General features: G+C 36.3%; 1 protein-coding gene across 1 annotated transcript; it reads left to right on the top strand.

Annotated features, from left to right (window-relative positions):
- The first annotated feature begins 3,394 nt into the window (after window positions 1–3,394).
- Window positions 3,395–6,281, top strand: LOC143629169 (WD-40 repeat-containing protein MSI4-like). Its single transcript, XM_077098515.1, has 8 exons — window positions 3,395–3,400; window positions 3,564–3,584; window positions 4,698–4,775; window positions 4,955–5,142; window positions 5,359–5,421; window positions 5,653–5,745; window positions 5,841–6,165; window positions 6,240–6,281. Exons 1-8 carry the CDS (start codon window positions 3,395–3,397, stop codon window positions 6,279–6,281), a joined length of 816 nt encoding a protein of 271 aa, XP_076954630.1.
- Window positions 6,282–27,191: the final 20,910 nt, after the last annotated feature.

Here is a 27,191-nt window from a genome sequence, read left to right as displayed (position 1 = left end):
GTTTCGCATCGCATGACCATGCGAAGCGAAAAAGTTCCATGCGAAGCGAAAAAGCATGCGAAGCGAAATTCCCATGCGAAATTTCATGAAACTAATTTTCTGATGCGTTTTTGTTAAATGACCGTTAATGAAAATAAAAATTTTCAACCCCAGCCAGGGGCTCTGCCCCTTGGACCCTGCTAGGGGCTGCCGCCCCTAGACCCCGTTACCAGGGGCGCTGTCCCCGACCCCCGTTAGTTAAGGGTTTCATTAACTTAGATGTAAGAAGCAGTAGTAATGGTTAATTGACGCGCGTAATGTATTGTACAGTTAGCCATGCGCAGCTAAGGAAGGGCATTACCATTAACGGCGAGAGAAATCGTCTCCAGGTGAGTTCTACCCCCATTTCTCTTTGAGATGGTTTCGGGGCTGTGCGCATACTTGTAAGAATAGTAACCTATATACTTATGTTCTTAACGTGAATGATTAATGCAAGAAATATATATATCTATGTGATTAACACAAATGATTAATTTAAGAATGAAAGAAAGAGGTTAGAACTTGTATATGTTAGTTGTTTAACTTAACATGTTTGTAAGAATCTAGAAGGAATGTGAAGTAAGAATCAGGGTGGCAGGCCCTTCTAATACCTAGGCAAGAATAGTAAGAGTCGGGGTGGCAGGCCCTTCTAATACCTGGGCAAGAATAGTAAAAGTCAGGGTGGCAGGCCCTTCTAATACCTAGGCAAGAATAGAGTGGCCGACTCTACGATATCGGTGCAAGAAGTCGGGTGGCAGACCCTTAAAATATCTGTGCAAGAATGTATGAATAGTTGTATGTTTGTAAGAATGTGAAAGAATAATCCTGTAAACTGTTAAACTAGAACTCACTCAGCGTAGCCGACCTTTAGTATGCATGCAGGCAAATAGGCTGAGGCAGCTGGCGTGAGGTGTGACACATGGCAGGGATCGGAGAGACTGGCATCTTGGAATATAAGTGTTATGTTAAGACAAGAATTATTGTTTTTGTAATGTGATGGTGAATGTTTAATATTATGTATTCCGCGAAAAGTTTTTAATTAACTCTGATTTTAAGAACTATGTTTATGAGTAAATTCAACGTCAAAGTAGGGCTTCCGGGAACGGGGCCTTACAGTGTTTGACCAAGAAAAAAAAATTATTTATTTATTTATTTACTTATGACTTAACCAAGGAAAATTATTTTATTTATATATGACTTGACCACGGAAATTATTTTATTTACTTATGATTTAACCAAGAAAAATTATTTATTTATTTACCTATGATTTTCCCCAACATTTTTATATTTATTAATTTAAATTGATTTATGGATGTCACTTACAAAAAATATGAACTCACTCAGCTTTAGCTGACTTTATGTGTATGTTAGATTGATTTTTAGGTTAAGAAGTAGGGAACTATCGCTTGGACGTGCTTGAGACTACTCGGACGGTTGAAGGCATATCTAGTCGGAGAATTAATAACGCGAACTGTTTCTTTTCATTTATTACTATACTCATTTAAATTTTGGTTTTGGCATATTTCCTGGTTTTTGGGATTTAATACTTGATTATTTCCGCTGCATGTAACTCTAGACGTATTTTTTATAAATTGAAATCGTTTGGCTTTTATTTTTTGAAAATTTTGGATATGATGACCAACTGTAGTATTCCCGGGTTTTTCAGGGGCTTACATAGAAACTTATCATGTTGAGCTTAGAGAACTATAAGATTAGTGGGAGCAGCGAAAGTGAAGTTTTAACTTACAAGAAGTGCAAAAGGAGGGGGGACGAGCTCTTCAAGTTTGCCTCCTATTACACCTCTTGTATTGATACTTCACCATCTCCTCTTTCCTCATAAATTAATGCTCCTGAAATCCCTAAGTGAAGGCACATCAAATTCACAAGAGTTAAGTAAAATCAAATCTCTGTTCTTGTTGAGCTTTTATAACCCAAAAATTAGCTTAGGAAGTATCAAGGTCTAAAAGGCCTACTAACATTGATGATTACGCAACCTACCTTAATAACGATGATTTGGATTTAGGAAAGATGATCCAACCTCCTATAATGAAGCCATTATTAGTGACCAATCTTCTAAATGAAATTAAGCTACGACAGATGAGCTTTACTTCATAAATCAAGATGACGTTTGGGAAATGGTTGCTAAGGCTATATTCATAAAAGAGATAACTATTATCAAGGAACCTTCTCACGTGTATGATGAAAGGTTTTCTTGAGGATTGTTATGACATTAGTAACTTATTATGACTTAAGAGATAATGTCAAAAATGATTTCCTTAATAGTGACTTACATGAGGATATGCTTATTGGTGAACCTGAAGACTTACCTAAAGGGCAATAATACTTAGTGTATAAGTTAAAGAATACAATATATTTTGCTAAAACAAGCATCCGGACAGTGTACTTAAAGTTTGATGAAACCATATTGAAATAAGGCTTTATAAAAGCTAATGTATCAATGCACCTACCTCAAAATGAGTGAGAGCAACTTTTATATACTTGTCCTTTATATGGACGGCATCCTACTGACAAGTGATAATTTAAAATTCTTGCATGAATCTAAGCGATTAATTTCGCATAATTTTAACATGAGGATCTTGGAGAAGCCACTTACATAATAGGCATCGAAATACGTTGGGATCATCCCAATGGTCTATCTCAGTTTTCCTTCACGATATAACATGCAACATTGCTCTCCATCAATGGCTCCATTAGTTAAAGGAGATGTTTTGAATCATTTTAATATCTATATTATTTTATTAAGGAGGAGTGATGGACAACATGGTAATTTCATAATTAGAGGTTAGGGACAAAACAGACAATTAACAATTGGGCAGAAAAAGTAATTTGCCAACCCCTCGATTCGTTCTTAAAGCGCTCGGTGCAACTATCTAATGCAAGGATTTAACGACAAAATAGGGATACAACATAGATGTTTACAAATATTATAAATGAAGGATTAGGTTTGATATTGTAATAATAATAATAATAATAATAATATATAATGGCCTTAGATTGCATTGAGCATTAAGGATCTGCATCAATATATCGCTGGCGTCCGAACTTCTTTCATGCATTCCAACCCTCCTGAATGCTATTAATTCTTTCAACTGTTCCAACCCTTCAAACACCTTCACATTTAGGGCTCCTCAATCCTATTAATTCCTTCAATTCAATTCAATTCGGCCAATTAATTCCTTCAATCAATTCGTACTCTTCCATTCCCGTCCTTCCCTACAATTACAATAGAAAATTAAAACCCATTAATCATTGTGCAATCAAAAGATTGAATTAAATGGTTGGCGGTTTATCTTCTATGCTATAAATATGGTCGATATTTGCCCTCACAATTCCTTATCGCCTCTCACTCCCTGCAATGGAGGTAAGTGTTCCTCGTATTGTTATTAACGATTTTTTGCTTTGATTGATTTGTTATGTGATGTGGCATTATGCTACTGCGGATGTTGAACAGCTGCTGGAAATTGGAGCATGATTTGATTATTATTACTATTGATTTTCCATTTATTTTATGTATTGTTTGTCAGGTTCTCTTATTGGAGTATATGGTATTTAAGGTTTTAATGTTGAGCCCATAGCCCTGGATAATATGTATACAATGTAATTATATTTTTGGAAATGATATATCAATTCAATTTAATTTGACTTTGTTTGTGTTTATGTATCAATTTTGGTTTTTATTGAACCCATTAGGAAGTTGTATGTCAAGTTTTGAATATTTTAGAATCAACTTAATGAGATTTATAACTTGCTGATGCAAGGCAAACCGTTCAATCATAAACAATCCGCTGGTATGTAGCCCCTTTCACTTATGGTCAGCACTCTCATTAAGCACATGTACAATTAGTATATAGTTAGTTATTGTTGCGTTATGTGTGTCCAACATGTTGTTTATGATAGTATGAAATGACAAACTTAGAATTGATCAACTGCTTTAGAATTTTACTTTATATGCAGCTAAGATGAACTTACGCTTTGTGAAGGGCTAATCGCATAAAAACCAATCATGGTCAAATATCAGTCAAACCATCAAACTGTTATAAATTTTCATCTAAAGTAACCTACATTTTGAATTTCGAGTTAGGGTAATCTGACCGGGTCACCCGGTTATATAGTTAAACTGATACCGTGGCAGATGATATGCTGGTAATTTTGACCAGGCTGACTGTATTTATCTCATGTACCTACTTTTAGAATTTTGAGTTAGGATAATCTGACCCGGCCACTTGGTTATATAGTTAAACTGATACCATGGCAGTTGATATGCCGGTAATTCTGACCAAACTGACTGTTTTTATCTAATGTGGACCTGGGAAGTGGGAATTGTTTAACTTAGAAAACACCTTAGAATTGGAATTCTTACTTAACTTTGATGGTTTTGGTGGTAAAAAATGTTGGTTACCTGAAGAAGAAATTTAATATGATATGTTGGAGCCTGTTTTGCATGCAAAATGGTGCTTCTATTCACCGTCAAGTTGGTTACTTATTTTGGGAACTGGACTTCATTTTAACCATAATATATAAATATACGTACATACATACATGAATATTTCTGAAGTAAATGTTATTTTGAGTTTTATAATGGATGTTTACCTTATGATTATGCTGCTTTACAGGAGATTTTCATGTAAATTGATTTTTTTTTTTAAATTTTTATAAAGGTGGACCTGACTGCATATGTGGAGAAACATGAATTCTGTTTTGATGCAGTTGTTGACCATCAAGTAACCAATGATGAGGTAATATCGCTTAAGTTGATCTTCAAGTTTTATTAACCTTTTGTACTATCTGGAGGTGATGTACTGCAACAAGATTTTATGGGTTTTTTTTTTTTTTTTTGCAAAACCATGGTTTTATTTATAATTATAAGTTTAGTTAATACTTATTTTAATTTGTTGTTTTGATGGTAGCAGGCAAGGATAAATCAGTTGTGTTGTGGAGTATTCATGATAATACCTCGACTTTGGCAACAGATTCTGATGCCGATGGTAAAAGTCCAAAGGCTACTGATGATAAACCACCTACTAAGAGCCCTAAATTTCTAGCAAGAGGTGTTTTCCAAGGGCATGACGATACTGTTGATGATGTACAGTTTTGCCCTTCTAGGTATCTCACACTTTTTCGTTTTAACGTGAACATGATTTTTTTTATCCATATTGGTTGCAATCTCGACCCGTTTATTTGTGTATGGATCGATGCTGGTTGAGCTTTATCTAATAGGGCAACCTGTAGATAAAAAGAGTCAGCTTAAAGAAAGTTGGTTTTACGGTTATAACATGCTAACGGAAATTTTATTTATTTTTTGTTATCAATATTATGAAGTGCAGAAGAGTTCTGTAGTGTTGGTGATGATTCTTGTCTTATTTTATGGGATGCAAGCACCGGGTCTTCTCCAATTGTCAGGTGATTATCACGTTTGTTTTTAAGGGGTTTGACTAGTTTGTTTGTTTGTCTATTATGGTAATATTTTGTTGTATTTTTCAGGAACATGGTAAAAGTTGTAAATTAAAGTTATATAGAGAGTAACATACGCACATACACACAAAAGTTATTGTTTTGTGCTTTACTTATATATCCTAAAGTATCATGTATGAACTAAATTTCCTTTAAGTTTAGTTTATATGATTATTTGCAGGTTGAGAAAGCTCATAATGCTGATCTCCATTGTGTTGATTGGAACCAAATTGATAACAACTTAATCTTGACTGGGTAAAACACATATATGCTACATTATGCTGATTTAGTTACTACATTAGATCATATATTGCCACTCACTAATAATACTTGAATATATTTCTTTTCAGGTCAGCTGATAACACTGTTCGTCTGTTTGATCGTCAAAATCTCACTTCTATTGGGGTTGGGTCACCCGTCCACATATTCGCCAATCACAATGCTGCAGTTCTTTGCGTACAGGTATTAACATTTTGGAGCCTTTTTTTCCTTTTGTTTTTTACATTGTTCTCACTATACCACATTATTCAATTGCATTTATACAAAATCAATGGTGTGTATCCTACAATGGCCAGGGATAAGGTGGTTGATTTTCACTGGAACACACATGATCCATGGACAATTGTCAGTGTGTCTGATGATGATGGAAGTATTGATGGCGGTGGTACACTACAGGTATGGCTTTGCTATGCAGTTTAATAATAATAAAATATTGACATTGAACTGGCTAAGCATTTTTGTACATTTAGAGTAAAGATTCTTGCAACAAAAGGAAACTGGGATTTGAATGAGTTCACCTCTATAGGCTACAGGTGTCACCTATGTTTTCTAAATTTTCGATTTTAGATAATTGTTTTGTTAATAACAAGAATGGTCAATGACGTCATTTGTATGGCTGTTTTCCACTACCCCTTATTGTTTACAACAACCGTAAGAAAAACATGAATTATCATGAAGAGAAAAATATTAAGCTTTATCTATTTTAGTTTTACCCATATACCCGAAACGACCCGTTAATAAACAACCAACACAAAGTAGGGACCTTTACTTCTAAACGTCACACGCAATTGTTCCTTGTCGTTTATTATTATTATTATTAGTCTGTAGACGTACGAACATTATTTCCCTGCATACCCACTTCGAATCTACAAAACCCACACACATGATAAATATATGTTATAGAAAAATGGCTTAAATATACAAGTAATACAAGTTGATTTTTTCACTAACTCGTCTTCTGGACCTGGTACTACTTTGTGGATAATTTAAATGGTCCAACCTAAACTTAGTAAAACTGATAGCCTGAAACATATTATATCTTAATGCTCAACTATGGTAAAATAAAATTAAAAATATCAAGCATTTGACACCTCCACGGCTAAGTAAGTCACGAAAAAGCCTCTTTAGATAGAATTAATATGCTTTAGCTTCAAATTTCAATGACCAATAGTAATGGAAGTATGACATGAAGTCAAATGGATGAGTTGCATAACACCCATTGGAATAAAGTTGTTATTAAATTTCACAGATAATGTAACAGGTTAAAGAGATAGCCTTCCCTTCTTTTCTATCAAAATTAATTTTTAGGGCCCGTTTGGGAAACATTGACAACTCCCTTCATATGCTCTTAACTCACGGAAGCCGCAACATATCATACAGCCGATGGTCCCAGGTTTGAGAAAAGTAGATCCATATGTTCACAACCCCGCAAACCACACCAATATCCTTGCACTCGTGGATCCCTATTACCCATTACGTTACAAATAAAAAATTGTTTGTTGTGGCTGGCACAACAAAACTGTAGGAGATAGAGATTTAAGTATATGAAAACTAAAGTTCATATAATATAACTAATCCAATTCTAAGTTTATTAAAAACGAGCATAATTTCATTTTTTTCAAATTTAAAATAGATGTATTTATGAAAATATTACCATCTTACATAACATATTTTACAACTAATTATGAATAATAGTAACTATTTATTGGTCACAGCAACTTTGCCATCAATACTTTAAACTAAAAACGACACTTATAGATCTAACCCCTCCTCCCAGATTGAAAGTATGCCATTTTGGTTACTCGAAGGTAACCCATATACCTACTTTATTAACAAATATTCTAAAACACGATGTATACAGTATACATGTATACGCTACTATTTTTGTGCCCACAACCCGTCGCACAAAAAAAAAAGAAAAATCCAACAAACCATATCCACATACATCGCCGCTCTCACATTGATAAACAATTACACACCGAACCAAACGCTACAAACCAATACGAGGAGATAACTTGCACGCATTACACACCACACCAAAACGCTACAAACCAATATGAGGAGATAACTTGCGCGTCCCCGCAGCAACGCGCTGGCACTTTTGCTAGTCTTAATTAAGAGGTAGAGAAGAACAAATGATATTGATACCTTATGCTTATGTAGTTGGAGTGTGATGCATGCTTAAGTTTGTACTCGTCCAGATATTGCATAAATTGCTAGAATGCTAGGCTGATATTGATATAATCTTTGCCTTGATGATTGGAAGGCAGTTAAGAAAGTATTGTGATATTTATAAGGAACAAAAAGTCTTTAAATTGACATACATAACAACTTATATTTTGGAAGTAGTTGACTATTCTGATTTTGGTAAATTAACTACGGGGTACATCTTTATGATGACAGTCGTGTCAATTTATGGAGGAGTCATAATCAACAATTAGCTACAATCTCTATAGTGATGGCTGAATGAATACGTTGTAGTGTAAAATGCAACATACCATGGGATGTTGTTAATAAATATGTTAAGTGGACTCATAATTGTTAACTCCATATCACGACCGTTGAAGATTTACTTTAATAACCCAATTGCCATTAGTTTCTCTATAAGTAACACTTCGAGTGGCATTGGATTATGTATTGATACAAAGTACTTGTTCATAATCGTAAGTGAACGAGTAGAGGAGGATAACCTTTGTATCGAATACATTAACACTAAAGATGTGCTATCAGATCCAATAACTAAAGATCTCTCACCTAGAATTTTCTGAGAACTTATAATGCGGATGGGTATTAGTAGAGACTTTATAGCATATAGTGTGCATGAATTATTATAATTTCCTCGAATGTTTATTTTGTCGATAATAAAGTGCGCACTTAATGATTAATAGACAAAATTGTACAATTAAACGTTGTACGAAGTCATTTGGGTCTTACGATTAACTATTTTATATTGAGATTTACTATGACTGTTGGGGGCCTTGTGTAACATTCGTTACTTTTCAAACCCGAAAACCCGACCCGTTCGAATTTTTGGATTTTTTTGCTTTCAAGTATGTATGTGTGTGTGTGTGTGTGTGTGTATATATGAAGATTTATTATTAAATTCTTAAGATTTGTTTGATGTTCGTCAATGTTTTCCGACTCGGTCTGTCATTCAATGTAATTATGTTCATTGTTTACTATTAATAAAATATTCCCGACGTTTAATGTTCAACGTTGTTCATTATTACTAAATTCGAATTGCTTATAAAATCCTGAGTCTTATCGTTAATCGAGCCCTACAGGTTAAAGGCGTAATTATCCATAAATCTTAATTGTAAATCATAAATCTTAAAACCCTTCAATGTTCAAAGGTTAGAAATGAAATATGTTTAATAAATCTATTTTGAATAACATTTAATAATTCAAGATCATTTCTATAAATTATAATTTAAGTTTGAAAAGAATATGAAACTTGAAGGGGCCTAAGTGTAATATTTATAACATCATCACCCAGCCCCCCCCATCCCAACTCGTTTTCCTGGCAAGAAAATCGGCGTCCGGAATCCGGCGCCGGCATAGCTCAAACACCCCTAAAACGCCTAATCGATCCAATTAATTCTTAGTAACGGCCATAGATCTTGATGAATAACGTTTAAACATCGTTAATGACACGTCATAGTGTCTGATTATCCGTTAAATCCCGTAATGTCCGCCGTAACCATCACCGGCTATCAAGCTTAATCAAATCAATAAAATTAACTCGTTTTTGACCCAATTGCTAGTATAAATAGGACGTAATAACAAGCTTAAACTCACACCAAACATCAATTAACACAATATTGTTCGTATAATCCGAATTCAAGAAAATCCAATCAAACTCTGGCCGTCCATCATTCTCGTTCACTCCGGCATCTCTCGAGGTAATAGCTATATGTTTTTATATCGCGATCAACAGTGTAAACGAACCCCTAAACTAATTGCTACCAACATGGATCATTTTTATAAATTGAAATCTTGGGTTTTGTTAATGAAGAAGATGATCTAGTATATTTGGTTATAGATAATTTTTCTTGTTGTGTTATTAAAAATCTTAGTTGGTCCAGCGGTTGTGCTTGTGTACCGTGGTCATGTAGACCCGGATTCGAATCCGGCACTGCATGCCTTTTTATTTAATTTTTCTGAACCTTTTATATAAACAAATATATATATATATATACCATATATATTTATAAATCATTTTAAATCAAATTAAATTATTTTTTTAGCCAAAATGAAGTTTATAAATTTAATAGAAATTATATTTCACCAATTTTTTTTCTATATAAAAACCAACTTCCCAAGTCGTTAACCCGTTAACTTTATTTCGTTAGTTATAGTTCACCTGTAAACTTTAATTAATTAACTTATTCGTTAAATCGTTAAACTTAGTTTTAACTTGAAAACGTTAACCCGTTCCTTGCAAATGTCATGTTTCTCTTATTAATGTTAAGCTATTAGGCAAATGCTTTTATTTCTTAAATAAATAAAGTGTTTCGTTAAATCATTAAAATTAGATTTTATTACGATTCTATAGCCTTAACTCGTCAACTTTATTTGGTTAATTTTAATCCGTGGTTCGCATTCTCCCATATTAATATTATATTATTAATTTAATAATATTAAAACAATATAAACTGTTAAAATGAGTTTATAAGTCGTTAGCTTTTATTTCGTTATCATAATTATTTTCAAGATAAGATCACAATTTAAAATATGTGCCTTGTAATATACCATATTAGCGTTAGTTTAATCCCGTTAAGCTTAAAAATATTTATTAATAAAAAAATTCCTTAAATTAAAATATTAAACTAATGCAATACTCCTAAAACCAAATCAATAATTAACTTTAATAATCCCGTTAGTTTGGTCTTTAAATATTCGTATTTATTTTACTTATAGTTCGAGAAGTTCAATCGTTTTGGATCCTTTAATGCATTTTCGGTTGCTTCGGTTTCGTTATCGTGCCTTCGGTTTATATTGCAAGGTTTATCTTCTATTTCGAGGTGGTTTCTCACCATCCCTTTATAAACGTTTTCATATTTTGGGGTAGCATATATATCCTACAAAACTTCAAGTATTTATTATTTCGATTACAAACTACAATTCACTATATGGACTTGTGGGTTTACTTGATTACTTGTTCAGAATTACTTGCTCAGTGGTTACCTCAATAAGTATGATCATACGTCCCCCTATGCACTCAGGTCCATTTGTATCGAGTGAAAAAGGGCCTCATTATCTGAGTACGTTGGTTGTTACTAACTGGAAAGGACCTTACTTGCGCGATTTCCCGAGTACGTTGGTTGATACCAACTGGAAAGGACTTTACTTGCTCGTTTATCACTTGTCCATGAATTGTATGATTTTTACGTACTATATCAAACTGTGGGAATCTCACCAGCTATGTTCATAGCTGACTTTATTTTATACATATGTTATAGGTGTAAAAATACGAGGATGAAAGTTAGAAGACACATAGCATGCCTATAGGATATTCAAAGAACAACTTATCATTTGTTTATTTACTTGTTACAACTTGTATTATTTGATAAACTTCTGTTACATAAAGATTTAAATGAAATAATGTTATTATGGTCACCTAATAGTGTCACGTGTGTTTGAGCAATCTGTAGGTCACACTCAGGCGTTTCCGCTTTAGCCGGGGTGTTACACCTTGAATTAATTGAAATTCAAATGACTGTAACTATGTACTTCAGTTTTAATGTAAATCTTGATGAGTGTTTTAACTTGGCCAAAATTAATGAATACTCATCACAAATGATCAATCGGCCAAGTTGGAGAATGTTGGAAAATAACCTACATTAAGTATGTCCTTCTAAATCATTCGCTTAATTTAACCAAATGACAATAAAAGGTCTCTATTAAATATTGCAATTATATGATGGGTGGAATTGCATAATGTGAAAAGACTCATAACTCTTACCCTTTGATGTCTTGTATATGTGTATAAATAGCGATGCATATAACACCAATTGAGGATCTCATGCACACACTTTTCCATCAAGTAAAAGACATTTAAAGGGAAGTAAGAAATACTAGGATTGTGGCCTCATCCTCTTCAAATATAACTATCCCTACAAGTAAGTGTGGTTACTTTTGATGTCTAACTTATCATTTTGTCTAAATCTACATGAATAAGTTTGTATGGTTTTTACTACATGTAATGATATAATCAACAAAGACAATATGTTTGCAATTTATCTTTAGCCCTTAACTTAGCATGCCATTTGAGATTATATTAAAATTTATGTGAGAAGATGTTCAATACAAATGATGATGAAAAGCCTCCCTCCTTCGTTGTGGTTGATGATGAAGAATTGAAGATCTTTGCATGTTTGGCATTCAAGCAAAACTATGTTGTTATGTTGTTTTGTATTGGTGATCGCTTCATCAATTAATAATATTATGTATATTTTATGCTCACTTGTTTGATCAACTATAAAAATAATGTACATATTATGTATATTTTATGCTCACTTGTTGTTTGATCAACTATAAAAATAATGTACATGTTTTGGATAATTTGTATTATTGTCACTTAATATAAATTGTTGGTTGATTTGTGATAATATTTTTATGTGATCTGAGATATATATTTAATAGAAAAATATGAAAATAATAATAATATTAAATATAAAAATATGTTTTACAAAATATGCTATAAATTACTATAAAAGTCATAGCAAAATTCGTAACTAAAAATCATTATAAAAGCCGTAGCAAAATCCATAGCTAAAAATACAAAATTTTGTAGCAAAATTTCATGGCTAAAAATCCGTAGAAACATTCGTAGCTAAAATTCCATAGCACAATTCCATAGCTAACAACCCGTAGCAAAATTTCATAGCTAACAATCCGTAGCTAAAAATCCGTAGCTAAAGATCCTTAGCAAAGGCTTCTATAGCAAAATCCGTGGTTAAAATAGCTACATCTCTTTTTATAGATAAAATCGTTGCAAAATTTGATTTTGTAGCTAAAATCCGCAGCAATGAATTAGCTACGAGACGTGTACCTACAGACCAGATCCGTAGCAAATCGGTAGCAAAATGGGTGTTTGCTACGGATTTGCTACAGATTTGGCTGTAGCAAATACCTCTTTCTGTAGTAGTGGAATATACATAAGAATGATTAATAGATAAGAACGTAGGTACAGGTTATGTGAGTATCTTCAGATGCGCACGTGTATGTATGTATGTATTATGTATGTATGTTTGTATGTATGTTTTAGAATAACCAATAGCTTGTTTAAACTAGAACTCACTCAGCGTAGGTGACTTTTAGTATGCACGCAGACAAATAGTGTAACATCCGTATTTTAGGAATATTATAATAAAAGAAGTTTTTTTTATTATTTATTGTGTGTCGTTATTTAATTCTATTAAATAATAATGAGGCGGAGTGGTAGGCTTAGGATTTATGTATGGACTTGAGAGTGGTTACGGACCTAAGGTCCATGGGCTTGGAGTATTTAACCTCATAATTCTCCTAAAACCCTAAACATTCCCACTATTTATCTCCTACCTCCAGACACACACAAACTCTCTTCTTCCCTCTCTTTCATTCAAGATTCTAGATAGGCAAGATTGATTCTTATTCAAGCAAGAAACCCATCTAGATTCACGTGAGGTCCAATATCCAACCTAACCAAGTTCTAGAAAGGTATGTTTTATGTAAGTGCACGGATTTGGTGTCCGCAGCTGTTCGAATAGGATAGGGATAGTTTAGGCTTTACACTTAATGTATAAAGGCTCATTCGCTAAGCATGTTTAGCGAATGAGGCTTCATTCGTTAAAGACTAGGCTCATCAGTTAATGTAAGAGCCCATTCGTTACTACTGTGTAACGAATGGAGGCTTATTCGTTAAGGTATACCCATTCGCTAAGGGTGTATAGCGAATGGGCTATGGAATGACCTTATTCGTTAGTGATGTTAACGAATGAGAAGGCTCATTCGTTACTACATTGTAACGAATGAGACCAGCCTATAAATAGGCCTTCCATAGTAGTTTAGCATACAGATCTATGCCATATTTATTTTTATCTACCGTTATGCTGCCGGAATTCTCTCAGACCTTAATGTATTCATCCTCTAGATTAATGTATCAATGTTTAACGTATTGAACACGAGTTAACGTATCGATTTGGAAAATTGCTTCTGTTGAGGGAGACAATTCTTGAATGGTTTGATTTGATTGAGGAATATACGAGTCTTCGAGTCTTGTCATCTGATTGAAGAAAATGATCATTCGGGATTGATTAACGATGATTGGAACTCTGAATCATATGCTCAAGACAGTAGTGCATCCAAGCGTATTGGTTGCCGAAGAGCTTTAAAGAGTTATATTTTGGGATAGACGGTATCGAGAGAGTGAAGACCATAGTGAAAGATGTGGAATGATTGGGTTGTTCATGAGGATGTGTGACAAGGTTAAACGTAAAGACATTTTTACTTTACCAGGATAGCTGATGACTTGTTGCTGATTGATTCGTGAGATTAACCCATATTTTATGCCAGTTGGATGATTCAGAATGATCACCTGGAGATGCTTATTTGAGGGGGAGATCTTATACGAGTGGCTACAAGTTGTTGGTTTGCTTACAAAGAGTTATATTTTGTTTGTTAGCACAAGCCCGAGAATCATCAGCCAAGGGGGAGGTTGGTATTACGGCTGATGATATGCAGTTAAAGTATTTACAGTTAAAGTATTCAAATTTAACGTATTTGTGACTAAAGTATTCGAGGCTAAAGTATTGAAGGCTAAAGTATTGGATGCTAAAGTATTGGAAAGCATTCGATAGCTACGGACAAGGGGGAGTCTCTAAGTGCACGGATTTGGTGTTCGCAGCTGTTCGAATAGGATAGGGATAGTTTAGTCTTTACACTTAATGTATAAAGGCTCATTCGCTAAGCATGTTTAGCGAATGAGACTTCATTCGTTAAAGACTATGCTCATCAGTTAATGTAAGAGTCCATTCGTTACTACTGTGTAACGAATGCAGGCTTATTCATTAAGGTATACCCATTCGCTAAGGGTGTTTAGCGAATGGGCTATGGAAAGACCTCATTCGTTAGTGATATTAACGAATGAGAAGGCTCATTCGTTACAACATTGTAACGAATGGGACCAGCCTATAAATAGGCCTTCCATAGTAGTTTAGCATAGAGATCTGTGCCATATTTATTTTTATGTACCGTTATGCTGCCGGAATTCTCTTAGACCTTAATGTATTCATCCTCCAGATTAATGTATCAATGTTTAACGTATTGAACACGATTTAACGTATCGATTTGCTACTAGATCTTGGCTCGTATAATGTATTCACATTTTAGATTAAAGGTTAGGGTTTTTAATGTCGGTTTGTGTTAGGATTTAAAGACTAAGGCAAATCGGGTCTTGTTTAGCAAGAAAAGTGTGAACCTTGTAGTAAGAAGGTTACTTGGGTGTGGGCAATACAGTAAGGCCCTGGTCCTGGGAACCCTACATTCGTTATGCTGGATTTACTAATTCACATATTTCAATAATCAGAGTTATTTAAAACCATGTGCGGAATATAAAATCAATCATTCTTACATAACATAAGTAGTTGTTTTAAGAAAAATAACATAAGTCTTTAACGTTAGACATGATAACACATGAATCTTTCTTCTCTTTGATGCCAGTCTTTACTTTATTAGCCACGTATCTCCATCAAGCAACCTGCCACATTCAATTTACTTGCGCGCATACTAAAAGTCAGCTATGCTGAGTGAGTTCTACTTAATCAATCAATTATACATTACATTCATATCCTTACTTGTACATATCCGGAGATATGTATTTCGTACTTTACTTATTAATGTTTCTCCCTTACATATTTACGTGCATACATACTTACATACTTTCTTTTATGTCATCTTTCTTTATAGTTTATATACTTCCATTACTTTCTTGTCACTTATACGTTTTAAAGAGCATTTCTCCCTACATACCTCGGATATTATTAGGGTCCGCTGCCCTCCATACCTCGAATATTATTAGGTTCCGGTGCCCTTCATACCTCGGATATTATTAGGGTCCGGTGCCCTCGATACCTCGGATATTATTAGGGTCGAGTCACCTCATTGTACACAATCCGAGTTCAGGCGTTCACTTGATACGAATAGTAGTTGGCCCTTTTGCTTCACTCGACTTAAATTCAATCAAGCCCAAGAACTCCCACTCGACTCGACTTTGGGTCGAGTCTTCGTGTCCTACTCAACTCAAGTGAGTTGAGTTCCTCTTTCAATTCCATTCGAACCCTTTTTAGTCAAGTCCTCTTATTTCCATTTGAACCAAATCCAAGTCGGACCCCCTTGCTTCTTAGTTGGTCCGGCTTGAATCAGTTCTTATATCCCCGCTCAAACCGAGTTTAGTATATACACATACATATCTATATTTGGTTAACTTATTTAACCAAAAATCCAACTTGATTACAAGGTTAATTCGAGTCGAGTTACTTGATACGTTTCGTTTTTAACTTTCTAAGATCCATTTGTTCATTATTATCTTGTGACTAACAAGAATAAGATGAAGATGAATGAGATGACTAACTTTTAATATATGACATACCTTATAGTTGATTTGTTTAGATCTTTGATTCACTTGAAATCCTAGACGATTCTTCTATGGTGATTGAACATGAAATCAACTTTTAGCCTTCCTAGATCTTGGATGGAATGTAATGAAAGGGATGTTTATGAGAGTGCACAGGAGGCGTACGTATGAGTGTCTGTGTCTAGTGATGATGAAATGATGAAAATGAGATATTTAGGGTTTTAGGGGTTTAAATATGTTAAGCCCATAGGCTTTAGGCCCATAATCACTTTTAAGCCCATGACATCCCTAATCTTATCCTTTCATATCATTATTATTTAATTGGATTGAATAATGACACACGACATATTATTAAATAAAAACTTATATCATTTTATTTAATAATTATCAAAAAAGTGCGGACGTTACAAGTCTTCCCTCATTAAAAAGGTTTCATCCTCGAAACCTATCTATTACACAAACAATTGAGGATAGAACTTACGCATTTCTTCCTCAACTTCCCACGTTGCATTTGATCCTTTACGGTGTTTCCAAATCACCTCTACTAATGGAATAACCTTGTGACGAAGCTACTTCTCCTTACGGTCAACTATCTTGACTGGCTGCTCAATGTAATTCAACTATTCATCTACCTCTATGTCCATTAACGGCACGTGATACGTGTCATCAGCAAGACATTTCCTTAGGTGAGAAACATGAAAGGTCGAGTGAATCCTTTCCAGTTCCTCAGATAGATCGAGCTTATAAGTCACTTTTCCCACACGGGTTATGATTCTGAACGGTCCAATGTATCTTGGACTCAACTTTCCCTTCTTCTTAAAACGAATAATCCCCTACCAAGGCGAGACCTTAAGCATCACATTGTCACCAATGTTAAACTCAATCGGTTGTCACCGCTTATCGGTATAAGCCTTCTGACAGTCTTGATCAGCTTTCATTATTGCCTTGATCTGATCAAACCTCGAGGAGGTTTCTTGAACGACTTCTAAACTACCAATGTCTTTCTGACCAATCTCTCCCCAGCATACGTGAGTTCTACCATGCCTACCGTATAACATATCAAACGGGGGCATACCAATACTCGAATGGTAGCTGTTGTTATACGAGAATTTTGCTAAGTGAAGATGATTATCCCAACTTCCTCTAAAATCCGACACACAAGCATGTAGCATATCCCCAAGGGTCTGGATAGTTCGCTCATACTGTCTGTTTGAGGACGATACGCCATGCTGATGTTTAGTCTCGTTCCCATCGCTTCATGGAACCTCTTGCAAAATCTAGAAGTAAAGCGGGTATCTCTGTCGGATACGATCGACAACGGCACCTCATGCTTTGTTACAACTTCCTTATTGAACACATTTGCTAACGTTTCTGACGAGATAGCCTCTCGTATAGGCAGAAAGTGAGCACTCTTCGTTAAACGGTCCACAATCACCCAGATGGTAGCATGATTCTTAGTTTTACGCGGTAGCTTAGTTATGAAATCCATGGTGATGTGTTTCCATTTCCACTCAGGTATCTCCAGATGATGTATCTTCCTATACGGTTTCTGGTGTTCTGCTTTAACATGTAAACAAGTTAAGCACTTACTGACGTAATCTACAACTTCGTTCTTTATACCTGGCCACCAATAATCCTTCTTCAAGTCCTGATACATCTTGGTGGATCCTGGATGAATCGAGTATCGAGACTTACGAGCCTCTTCTAGAATTCGACCTCTTAAGATTCCCATTTCGCGGAATTCACATCCGGTCGAATATGATCTTTACACCATGTGTATTATCTATCAACTCAGTTTGTTATCCAAAAATTCTCTCTTTCTTCATTAACCTTTCATCTGCAAGCACCTCCGACTGTACCTTACTGATCTCTTTCAAGAAATCTGAGTTGATAATCAACTTGTAAGACTTCAATTTTTGTCGCGATGACTTCCTCATTCTTCTGGATTAAGGCGTCAGCGACTACATTAGCCTTTCCCAGATAATACTTGATGTCACAGTCATAGTCTTTAATCAACTCTAGCCACCTTCTATGTCTCATATTCAACTCCTTCTGCTCGAAGAAGTATTTCAAACTCTTATGGTGTGTACTAGTCATATGCCCGTGCGATGCAACGTGTAACAACACTTAAAAACTGTTAGTAAGCCAAGCCTAGGTTAGCTCGAGTTCGACTCGAACTTAATGCCCTGCAGACTCAACTCAGCTTGAAATTAAAGCTGAAATCTTAAACTCGAATTCGACTTGATTAAAAATCAAGCTGACTTGCTCGACTCAATTTGGGACTACTATATATTTAACACTTGTAACTATTTTAACTCTTAAGTTTTATATAAACTTACCTTTTTGTTTTTCATATATGTTTTTTAGTTTTATACAATACAGTATATATCATAAATAATTTTTTTTACTTGAAGTTGTTTCACATTTAAATATAGATTACAATTAGAACTTCTTTTTACCTAAAACTGCATCACCTTAAAAAAATTTATCCAATGGTAAGAGAATTATTCAACACATGCTTTCATGAAACTTAAATAAATTAAATGGATTAGGACAATTTTTGAAATAATTTAAGAAACTTACTTTATTTTTAAAAATTTTGAACAGAACATTCATGAGGATATGTAGTTTGTTGTGAAGTTGGTAGTCGGTGAGGTAAAGAATCAGGTATTCTAGACTTATATGTTTGATAATTTCTAATGAACACCCATGAGGATAATAATATAAAGTGATACTGGATACAAACTCTTATTTGAACACTTCCTATGGAAGTGCGATAACATTTTATACATAATAACATAAGAAAAGAACAACTGCATGCATTTTAATCGCTGTAAACGTGTGCTATATAATTGTTTGTGCCATGTTAAACCGATGAAATGATAAATTTTATTTTATATGATTATACATTTATGTCAGTCAACATATAATATATATATATTCTTTTGAAGTAAAAATGCGTCTATATTTACTCATATATAGTTTTAGTATTTATGATTATGTGATTTTTTTTAATTTTTTATTTCGTCATTTTCCTTCATTTTTGCTCATAATAATTGAAAATAATTTCATCTATTCAAAATATATAGCTTTTAAGTGGAATGATGTTTCATAAATTGGTTATATAACAAATAACAGAAGTGATATTAAAAATATAGAAAGAAATGTCTATCATGCTTTAATTGTGTTTAGTAAAAATAAATATGTGAAATTATGATGTATCTCATTTGACATTAGATTATAAGAATAATATTTTAATAAACACTTTTCAATTTTGTTAGCTTCAAAGGGAAAATTGGTTCATTGATCTAGGGGTGTAATTTGAAAGTTTGTAACTACCAACCATATTATAATAATGCTTAATTGACTTGTACATTATTGCATAGCAAACTTGTACATTATAATTGATAAGTCGATATTGAATAAAATTTGCATCAAAACGTTGCAAAAAATATGCACGTCGCAATGGTAAGTCCGGTATTTTTTATAGCATAATATATTAAAACATATATAAAGAATAAGAATTTTAAATAAAGTTGTCAAACTGAGTGTTAAAGATGAGGGCGTAATTATGTAAGAATCTTTAAAGTTTACCTAAGTTAACTATATTTAAAGGTAATAAATTGTAACTATTTTAATTAATATGGAGACACACGTTATATTTGATGCTGCAATGACCTTTTTGCCCATCTTGAAGCTTGTAACATGTGCTTTATGAGTTGTAAAACTCTTATAATTATACTCTTAATTTTGCCCATCACTCATGCTTTATATATACTAGAAATAAACAGTACACTTAGTACCATATAGATAGTGTCTCCAGATTTTGAGAGCATGCACTACAGTGGCTAACTCGAGATCATGTGTCGGGTACGCACTCTCATGAGTCTTAAACTGTTTGGATGCATACGCTATGACCTTTCCTCGTTGCGTTTAGACACAACCTAACCTTTAATGCGAAGCATCAGCACAAACTACTAAATCCTCATTACCGTTGAGTAAAACAAAGATTGGAGCTTGTGTGAGCCTCTTCTTCAATTCTTCAAACGCCTCTTCCTGATACTTACCCCAATTGAACACCACAGTCTTTCGGGTCATACGGGTCAATGGTGCGGCTATCTTGGAGAAACCTTGAATGAACCTCCTATAATAGCCAGCCAACCCTAAGAAACTGCGTATCTCAGTTGGGTTTTGCGGAGTCTTACAATTCTTTATCGCCTCAATCTCTGCTGGGTCTACACTAATCCCCATGAGATTGATTATGTGACCTAGGAATTGCACCTCTTGTAGCCAAAACGCGCACTTCGAGAACTTAGCATACAATTTCCCGTCCTTCAAAACTTCTAACACTTCTCTCAGATGCTTAGCACGGTCAGACTCGCTCTTCGAGTAAATCAGTATATTGTCAATGAAAACGATAACCGACTTGTCTAACATCGGACGACATACCCTATTCATCATGGCCATAAATTCCGCGGGAGCATTCGTTAGACCAAATGACATCATGAGGAACTCATAGTGCCCATACCGCGTCCAAAATGTTGTTTTAGGGATGTCTGCCTCTTTCACTTTCAACTGATGATATCCGGATCTAAGGTCTATTCGCAAGAACCAACTAGCACCTTGTAACTGATCGAACCAATTGTCGATCCGTGGCAATGGATATCTATTCTTCACCGTAAGTTTATTCAACTCATGATAATCGATGCATATCCTCGTACTTCCGTCTTTCTTCTTAAGGAACAACACTGGCGCGCTTCATGGGGAAACACTTGGTAGTATGAAACCTTTGCTGAGGATTTATTAGAGTCGGGAAATCAGTTCCTTCATCTCAGACGGTGCCAGTCGATAAGGTGCTTTCGCGATGGGCTGTGCTCCTGGTACTAACTCTATCTGAAATTCTACCTCTCGTTCTGGTGGCAACCCTGGAAGGTCCTCAGGAAACACTTCTGGATAGTCTCACACTACCGGAACATCTTTTACTTCCTTTTCCTCCACCGAATCGTCGACATCATACGCCTGGTAGGCACCGCACCCTCGCCTTAACATTTTCTTGGCTTTTATCATCGAAATTACGTTAAGCCCCGAACTTTCCTTATCACCATAAACCGTCACTGTTCCACCACCCAAGGACTTTAAACTTATCAACCTACTCTTACATACTATCTGAGCCTTAAACTCAGACAACTAATCCATTCTCAAAACCACGTCGATCCCTCCTAAGGTCATTACATGGAGGGTAACAGGGAACTCACGTCCTTCTAACTCTATCTTACCATCCTTAACCATTCTCATTATCCTAACAGAAGTTTCACTAGCCGTTTCTACCATAAAAATTTCTGGCACACGACAACATTTCATTTTAGCTGACTTACAGAATGTTACATTTACGAAACTTCTATTAGCACCTGAATCGAATAAAACAGAAGCAGAAATACCGTTTACTAGAATTGTACCTGTCACAACATCGGGAATCTTCTTGGCCTGCTCCTGTGTCAGTATGTAAGCTCTGGTCTTCGGCCTTGACTTTTCAACATCTTTCTTTCTACTACCCCCAGCTTTACATCAGTGCACTTTGTGCCATATGACCTGTCTTGCGATATTTGTAGTAGGCGGGTTTTGCGATTGTAAGACCCCGAATCTCGGGAGTCCTACAGTTGGTATTCATCCATAATACTTATAAAAATACTTAAACTTGAAAACAGTTCCTTTCATTAAAACAACCAATTCAGAGTATAATTCAGCGGAAAACCATAATTAATAAAATAAGTTCCCAAAACCCGGGAATTATGCCCAAAAACAATTTAAATGTATTTGATAAAACTTTTAAAAAGAAATGTTCAATATTTAAATCTTCCATCCACGTATGCCCTTCACCATCCAAATAGCTTCGTGCACGTCCAAGCGGAAAGGCATCCTCCTCCTAACCTGAAACTCACACTAACATGCACACAAAGTCAGCTTGAGCTGAGTGAGTTCAAGTTTTAATAAATAACATCAATAATAATAATAATCATAATAGTTATTCCAAGGATTTTAAAAATAAAAGGGATACATCAGTTAGGCCGTCATCATCAATAAATAATCATTCTTATATATATACATACATATATATAAACATCTTTATAAGTACATCCCTATATATATATATATAAACATTCAAGTAATAACATCAGGTTCGAGCACACGTACAACCCAAACACGTAATATCTCATCCAACATATGCAAACACGAAGTAGGCATACGTAAACATCCATAGTCGATAACGACTACTAAATATCGCCAAATATTGGCCATACAATAATACATACATACATACGATAATATCATCTCAAGGCCTACCCTATACAATTAGGCCCATCAAAAATAATTTAAACAATCTATCAAGCAAAATCGCTTAGGTGTAAATGCTAGCCCAAAATCTTAAAAAGAGTAAAAGGGGCATCATGAACTCACCTGACACAAGGCACGATTTCACCACAAGCTAGAGGACCCCTAAGTAATCCCAAAACTCAAACACCTGTCGGTTTACATTCAAACATTACTAATGACATCGAAAGGACTCGTTTATCCTACGAGATGTTCTAACATGGTTCGAGTTACTTAAAGCCTCGACCTCATCAAACTCAATCATAAAAGCCCCCGGGGCCTTACATTTACCAACACGACCCTTAGATACTCCCGGGAATAAAGGATTCCCAATTTACCCCCGGAAGCACTAGGTGACACTAACACGCGCGTTTAAGAGTCGTTTAGGCCATTAACATCCAACTCAGCCCCGTGAAGACCCAATATGATAAATTCACAGCCAACAAGTCCACCCGACGCTACACGGGTCAAATGGGTCGGTAACTCGCAAGTACAACGCACCAACTATTCAATAAACGCAATTGCGCGTTGTACCGACACGTTTGAGTAACCGACAACCAATTCAGCCCCATAACTTATAAAAATGATTTTTCAATAGCCCGTACATCAAACCAAGTTCCCCCGAGCTGAGTTGGTCGTTAATCACTTCAACCCTCGCGTTAAACGCATCAAACTACAATTCTAGTCAACAGAACACTAACATTCAAACTACAACTAATTGACCAATCTAACGAACACCAATGAACATGATTTTTAAGTATGATATACTAGAAATACCTAAGAGGATTTGGTGCAAAAGCCTCAACCAAAACAGTCCCGAAAAGGTTAGAATTGACAGCCACCCAGTAAGCCTACAACACGCAATTTAACGATCAATACGCGTGGTATAAAGATCAATTAAGGTGTAAAAGACTTGGGGAATCGTAGAACTAACCTTCAATTGATGTTTTATGCTCAAACCTTGGGTGGAAAGAAGAAAATCACAGGGGGGGGGGGCTTCTTGCTTCCGATCGGAATAAGAAAGGGGAGGGTTAGGGTTTGTTTATGTTATAAAAATTTTTCACATCTAGCCCTTCAAATTTTAAAGAATTAACATCTTGGTTGAAAAGTTAAATGTTTTAACGTACCGGGATGACGAGAAGGTTTCCGAGAAATGTCGGTTAAATCCTGAGAAATATACATACTTTACAAGCTTCGAATCCTTGAACCAAAAATTAACGGGCGTTACAAGTCCACCCCCCTTACAATGGGATTCTTCCCCGAATCCCGATGCGATAGGAACAACTGCGGATAGAGTTTCATCATCTCGTCTTCGGACTCCCAAGTAGCTTCGGAACCCCTATGGTGCCTCCACGCACCTTCACCTGACTAACCACTTTATTTCTCAAACGCCTTTCCTGACGGTCAAGAATAGCGATAGCTTATCAACGTAGTTCAGCTTACTATCAAGCTCAATATCATCAAGAGGCACATGGTAGGCCCTTATCAGCTAAACATTTCCTCAAATGGGACACGTGGAAAGTAGGATGAATCCCCGCGAGCTCATCGGGCAACTCCAGTCTATATGCTACCTCACCAACACGGGACAATATACGGAATGGACCAATGAACCTCAGACTAAGCTTCCACTCTTACGAAAATGAATAATACCCTTCCAAGGAGAAACATTCAACATAACCCGATCCCCAGCCTCAAACATAATAGGTCTTCGCCTTTTATCCGCATAGGACTTTTGACGATCCTGAGTGGCCTTCATTAAAGCCTTAATCTTATCGAGCTTCTCAGTCGTAGCCTCAACCACCTCCAAACTACCCAACTGTTTCTGACCAATAGAACCCCAACAGACTGGAGTCCTACACCTCCTACTATACAACATCTCAAACGGTGGCATTCCAATCGTGGCGTGATAACTGTTATTATACAAGAACTCGACTAACAGTAAGTGACGATCCCAACTACCACCAAAATCGTTAACACAAGCCCGCAACATATCCTCAAGAGTCTGTATGGTCCTCTCGGACTGACCATCCGTCTGCGGGTGATAAATGCTACTGATGAGAAGTTGGTACCCATCACCTCATGGAACTTCTTCCAAAACCTGGAGGTAAAACGCGTATCCCTATCCGAAACAATAGATACCGGCACCCTGTGCCTAGAAACAATCTCACAAATAAACACATCGGCCAGTTGTTCAGAATTAAAAGTTTCTCGAATCGGCAAGAAATGAGCGCTCTTGGTCAATCTATCAACGATTACCCAAATGGTGTCATAACTACCCCTAGGAGTACGAGGCAGATTAGTCATAAAATCCATCGTAAGATGCTCCCACTTCCACTCAGGTATTTCCAGTGGTTGGAATTTCCTAAAAGGCCTCTGGTGCTCTGCCTTGACCTGTAGACATGTCAAACACTTACTCACGTACTGAGCCACCTCAAACTTCATCGCAGGCCACCAATAATTCTTCTTCAGGTACATCTTGGTCGCGCCCGGATGAATGGAATAGCGCGACTTTTGTGCTTGATCCAAAATTTTACCCCTAAATCCCCCATACCTTGGTACCATAAATGCCCATCCTTATACTTCACCCCATCACCGACGTCTTCCAACAATTTTTCTTGACCCCAAATATGCTCTGACATAATCCATTCCACCTGTAAAGCTTCATTATGAACGTTGGCTATCTGTTTCAAAATATCGGGTTTAAAAATAAGCTGATAAGATTTCACACGAATAGGTTTCGGTCTCTCCTTCCGGCTCAACGCGTTGGCTACCACGTTAGCCTTACCGAGATGGTACATAATCTCCAAATCATAATCCTTAATCAACTCCAACCATCGACGCTGTCGTATATTCAATTCCTTTTGTTCGAAGAAATACTTTAAGCTCTTATAATCGGTATAGATAACACAAGGGACACCATACAGATAATGCCTCCACAACTTAAGCGCAAAGACAACCGCCGCCAGTTACAAATCGTGAGTAGGATAATTCTCCTCATGAGGCTATAACTGCCAAAAGGCATACGCGATGACTCGGCCTCACTACATCAGAACACACCCAAGCCCCTGGTAAGAGGCATCAGAATAAACCACCATCGGGTAAAGCTAGAATCAGGGCATGCGTCAACCTGTTCTTCTACTCGAGAAAAGCTTCCTCCTGCTCAGTACCCCAAACAAACTTAATGCTCTTCTTAGTCAACTTGGTCAACGATGAAGCAATTTTCAAAAAGTCGGGAATGAAGCGGCGGTAATACCCCACCAAGCCCAGAAAGCTATGGATTTCGTATGGAGACTTAGGAGATTCCCATTCAATTACGGCTTCAACCTTTGCAGGGTCAACCAAAATACCACTCGGGTTAATAACATGACCTAAGAACTGAACCTCGCACCAAAAGGAACACTTAGAAAATTTCGCATACAACTTGTTCTTTCGCAGAGCTTCCAAAACTTCCGTGAGATGACCGGCGTGATCGGATTCGCTTTTGGAATACACAAGAATGTCGTCAATGAACACAATAACCGAACGATCGAGCATCGGCCTACACACCTGGTTTATAAGATCCATGAACGCAGCAGGTGCGTTGGTCAAACCAAAAGACATCACGAGGAATTAATAATGCCCATAACGAGTGCAGAAGGCAGTCTTAGGGATATCTTCCTCCCTAATTTTCAACTGATGATACCCGGACCTAAGGTCGATCTTCGAGAACCAACTAGCTCCTTGGAGCTGATCAAATAAGTCGTCGATCCTTGGGAGAGGGTACCGATTTTTAACAGTGAGTTTATTCAATTTACAGTAGTCAATGCACATCCGCATGCTATCGTCCTTCTTCTTAACGAATAGGACCGGGGCACCCCAAGGTGAGATGCTCGGTCGAATGAAGCCTTTATCGAGTAAGTCTTCCAATTGAACCATAAGTTCTTTAATTTCATTGGGTGCTAGATGGTAAGGTGCTCGAGCAACGGGTTTTGCGCCTGGCACAAGGTCTTTCTGGAACTCGACCTCGTGATCCGGCGGCACATCTGACAAATCATCTGGAAATACATCCGGGAAATCCTGAACAATAGGAACATCATCGACGGTAGCCACCTCGGTATTCACGTTTATAGCAAACGTCAGATACGCCCTGCATCGCCGCTGCATCAACTTTCCCGCCTTAAGCACGGATATGATATGTGGCGTCGCACCATTCCGATCACCGAAGACCGTAATTTGGGTCCCATCCGGGACCCTTAGACGTATGAGTTTCTGACCACAAACGATCTGAGCATCAATGCTTGCGAGCCAATCCATCCCAAGCACCACATCAAAACAGCCAAGCGGCATCAAGTACAACCGCACCAGAAATCTATACCCAGACAACTCGATGGAACAACCCTGAATAGCCCTAGACATGGAAACGGACTTTCGTACGGCGACCTTATCCTCAAACACATTG

This window comes from Bidens hawaiensis, unplaced genomic scaffold (genome assembly GCF_021521415.1).
Source record: "Bidens hawaiensis isolate Kalapana, Puna unplaced genomic scaffold, B.hawaiensis_p1.1 tig00005168_1, whole genome shotgun sequence".
Taxonomy (NCBI): domain Eukaryota; kingdom Viridiplantae; phylum Streptophyta; class Magnoliopsida; order Asterales; family Asteraceae; genus Bidens; species Bidens hawaiensis.
The sequence above is the reverse complement of the archived record's forward strand: the minus strand, read 5'-3'. Positions and strand labels throughout refer to the sequence as shown.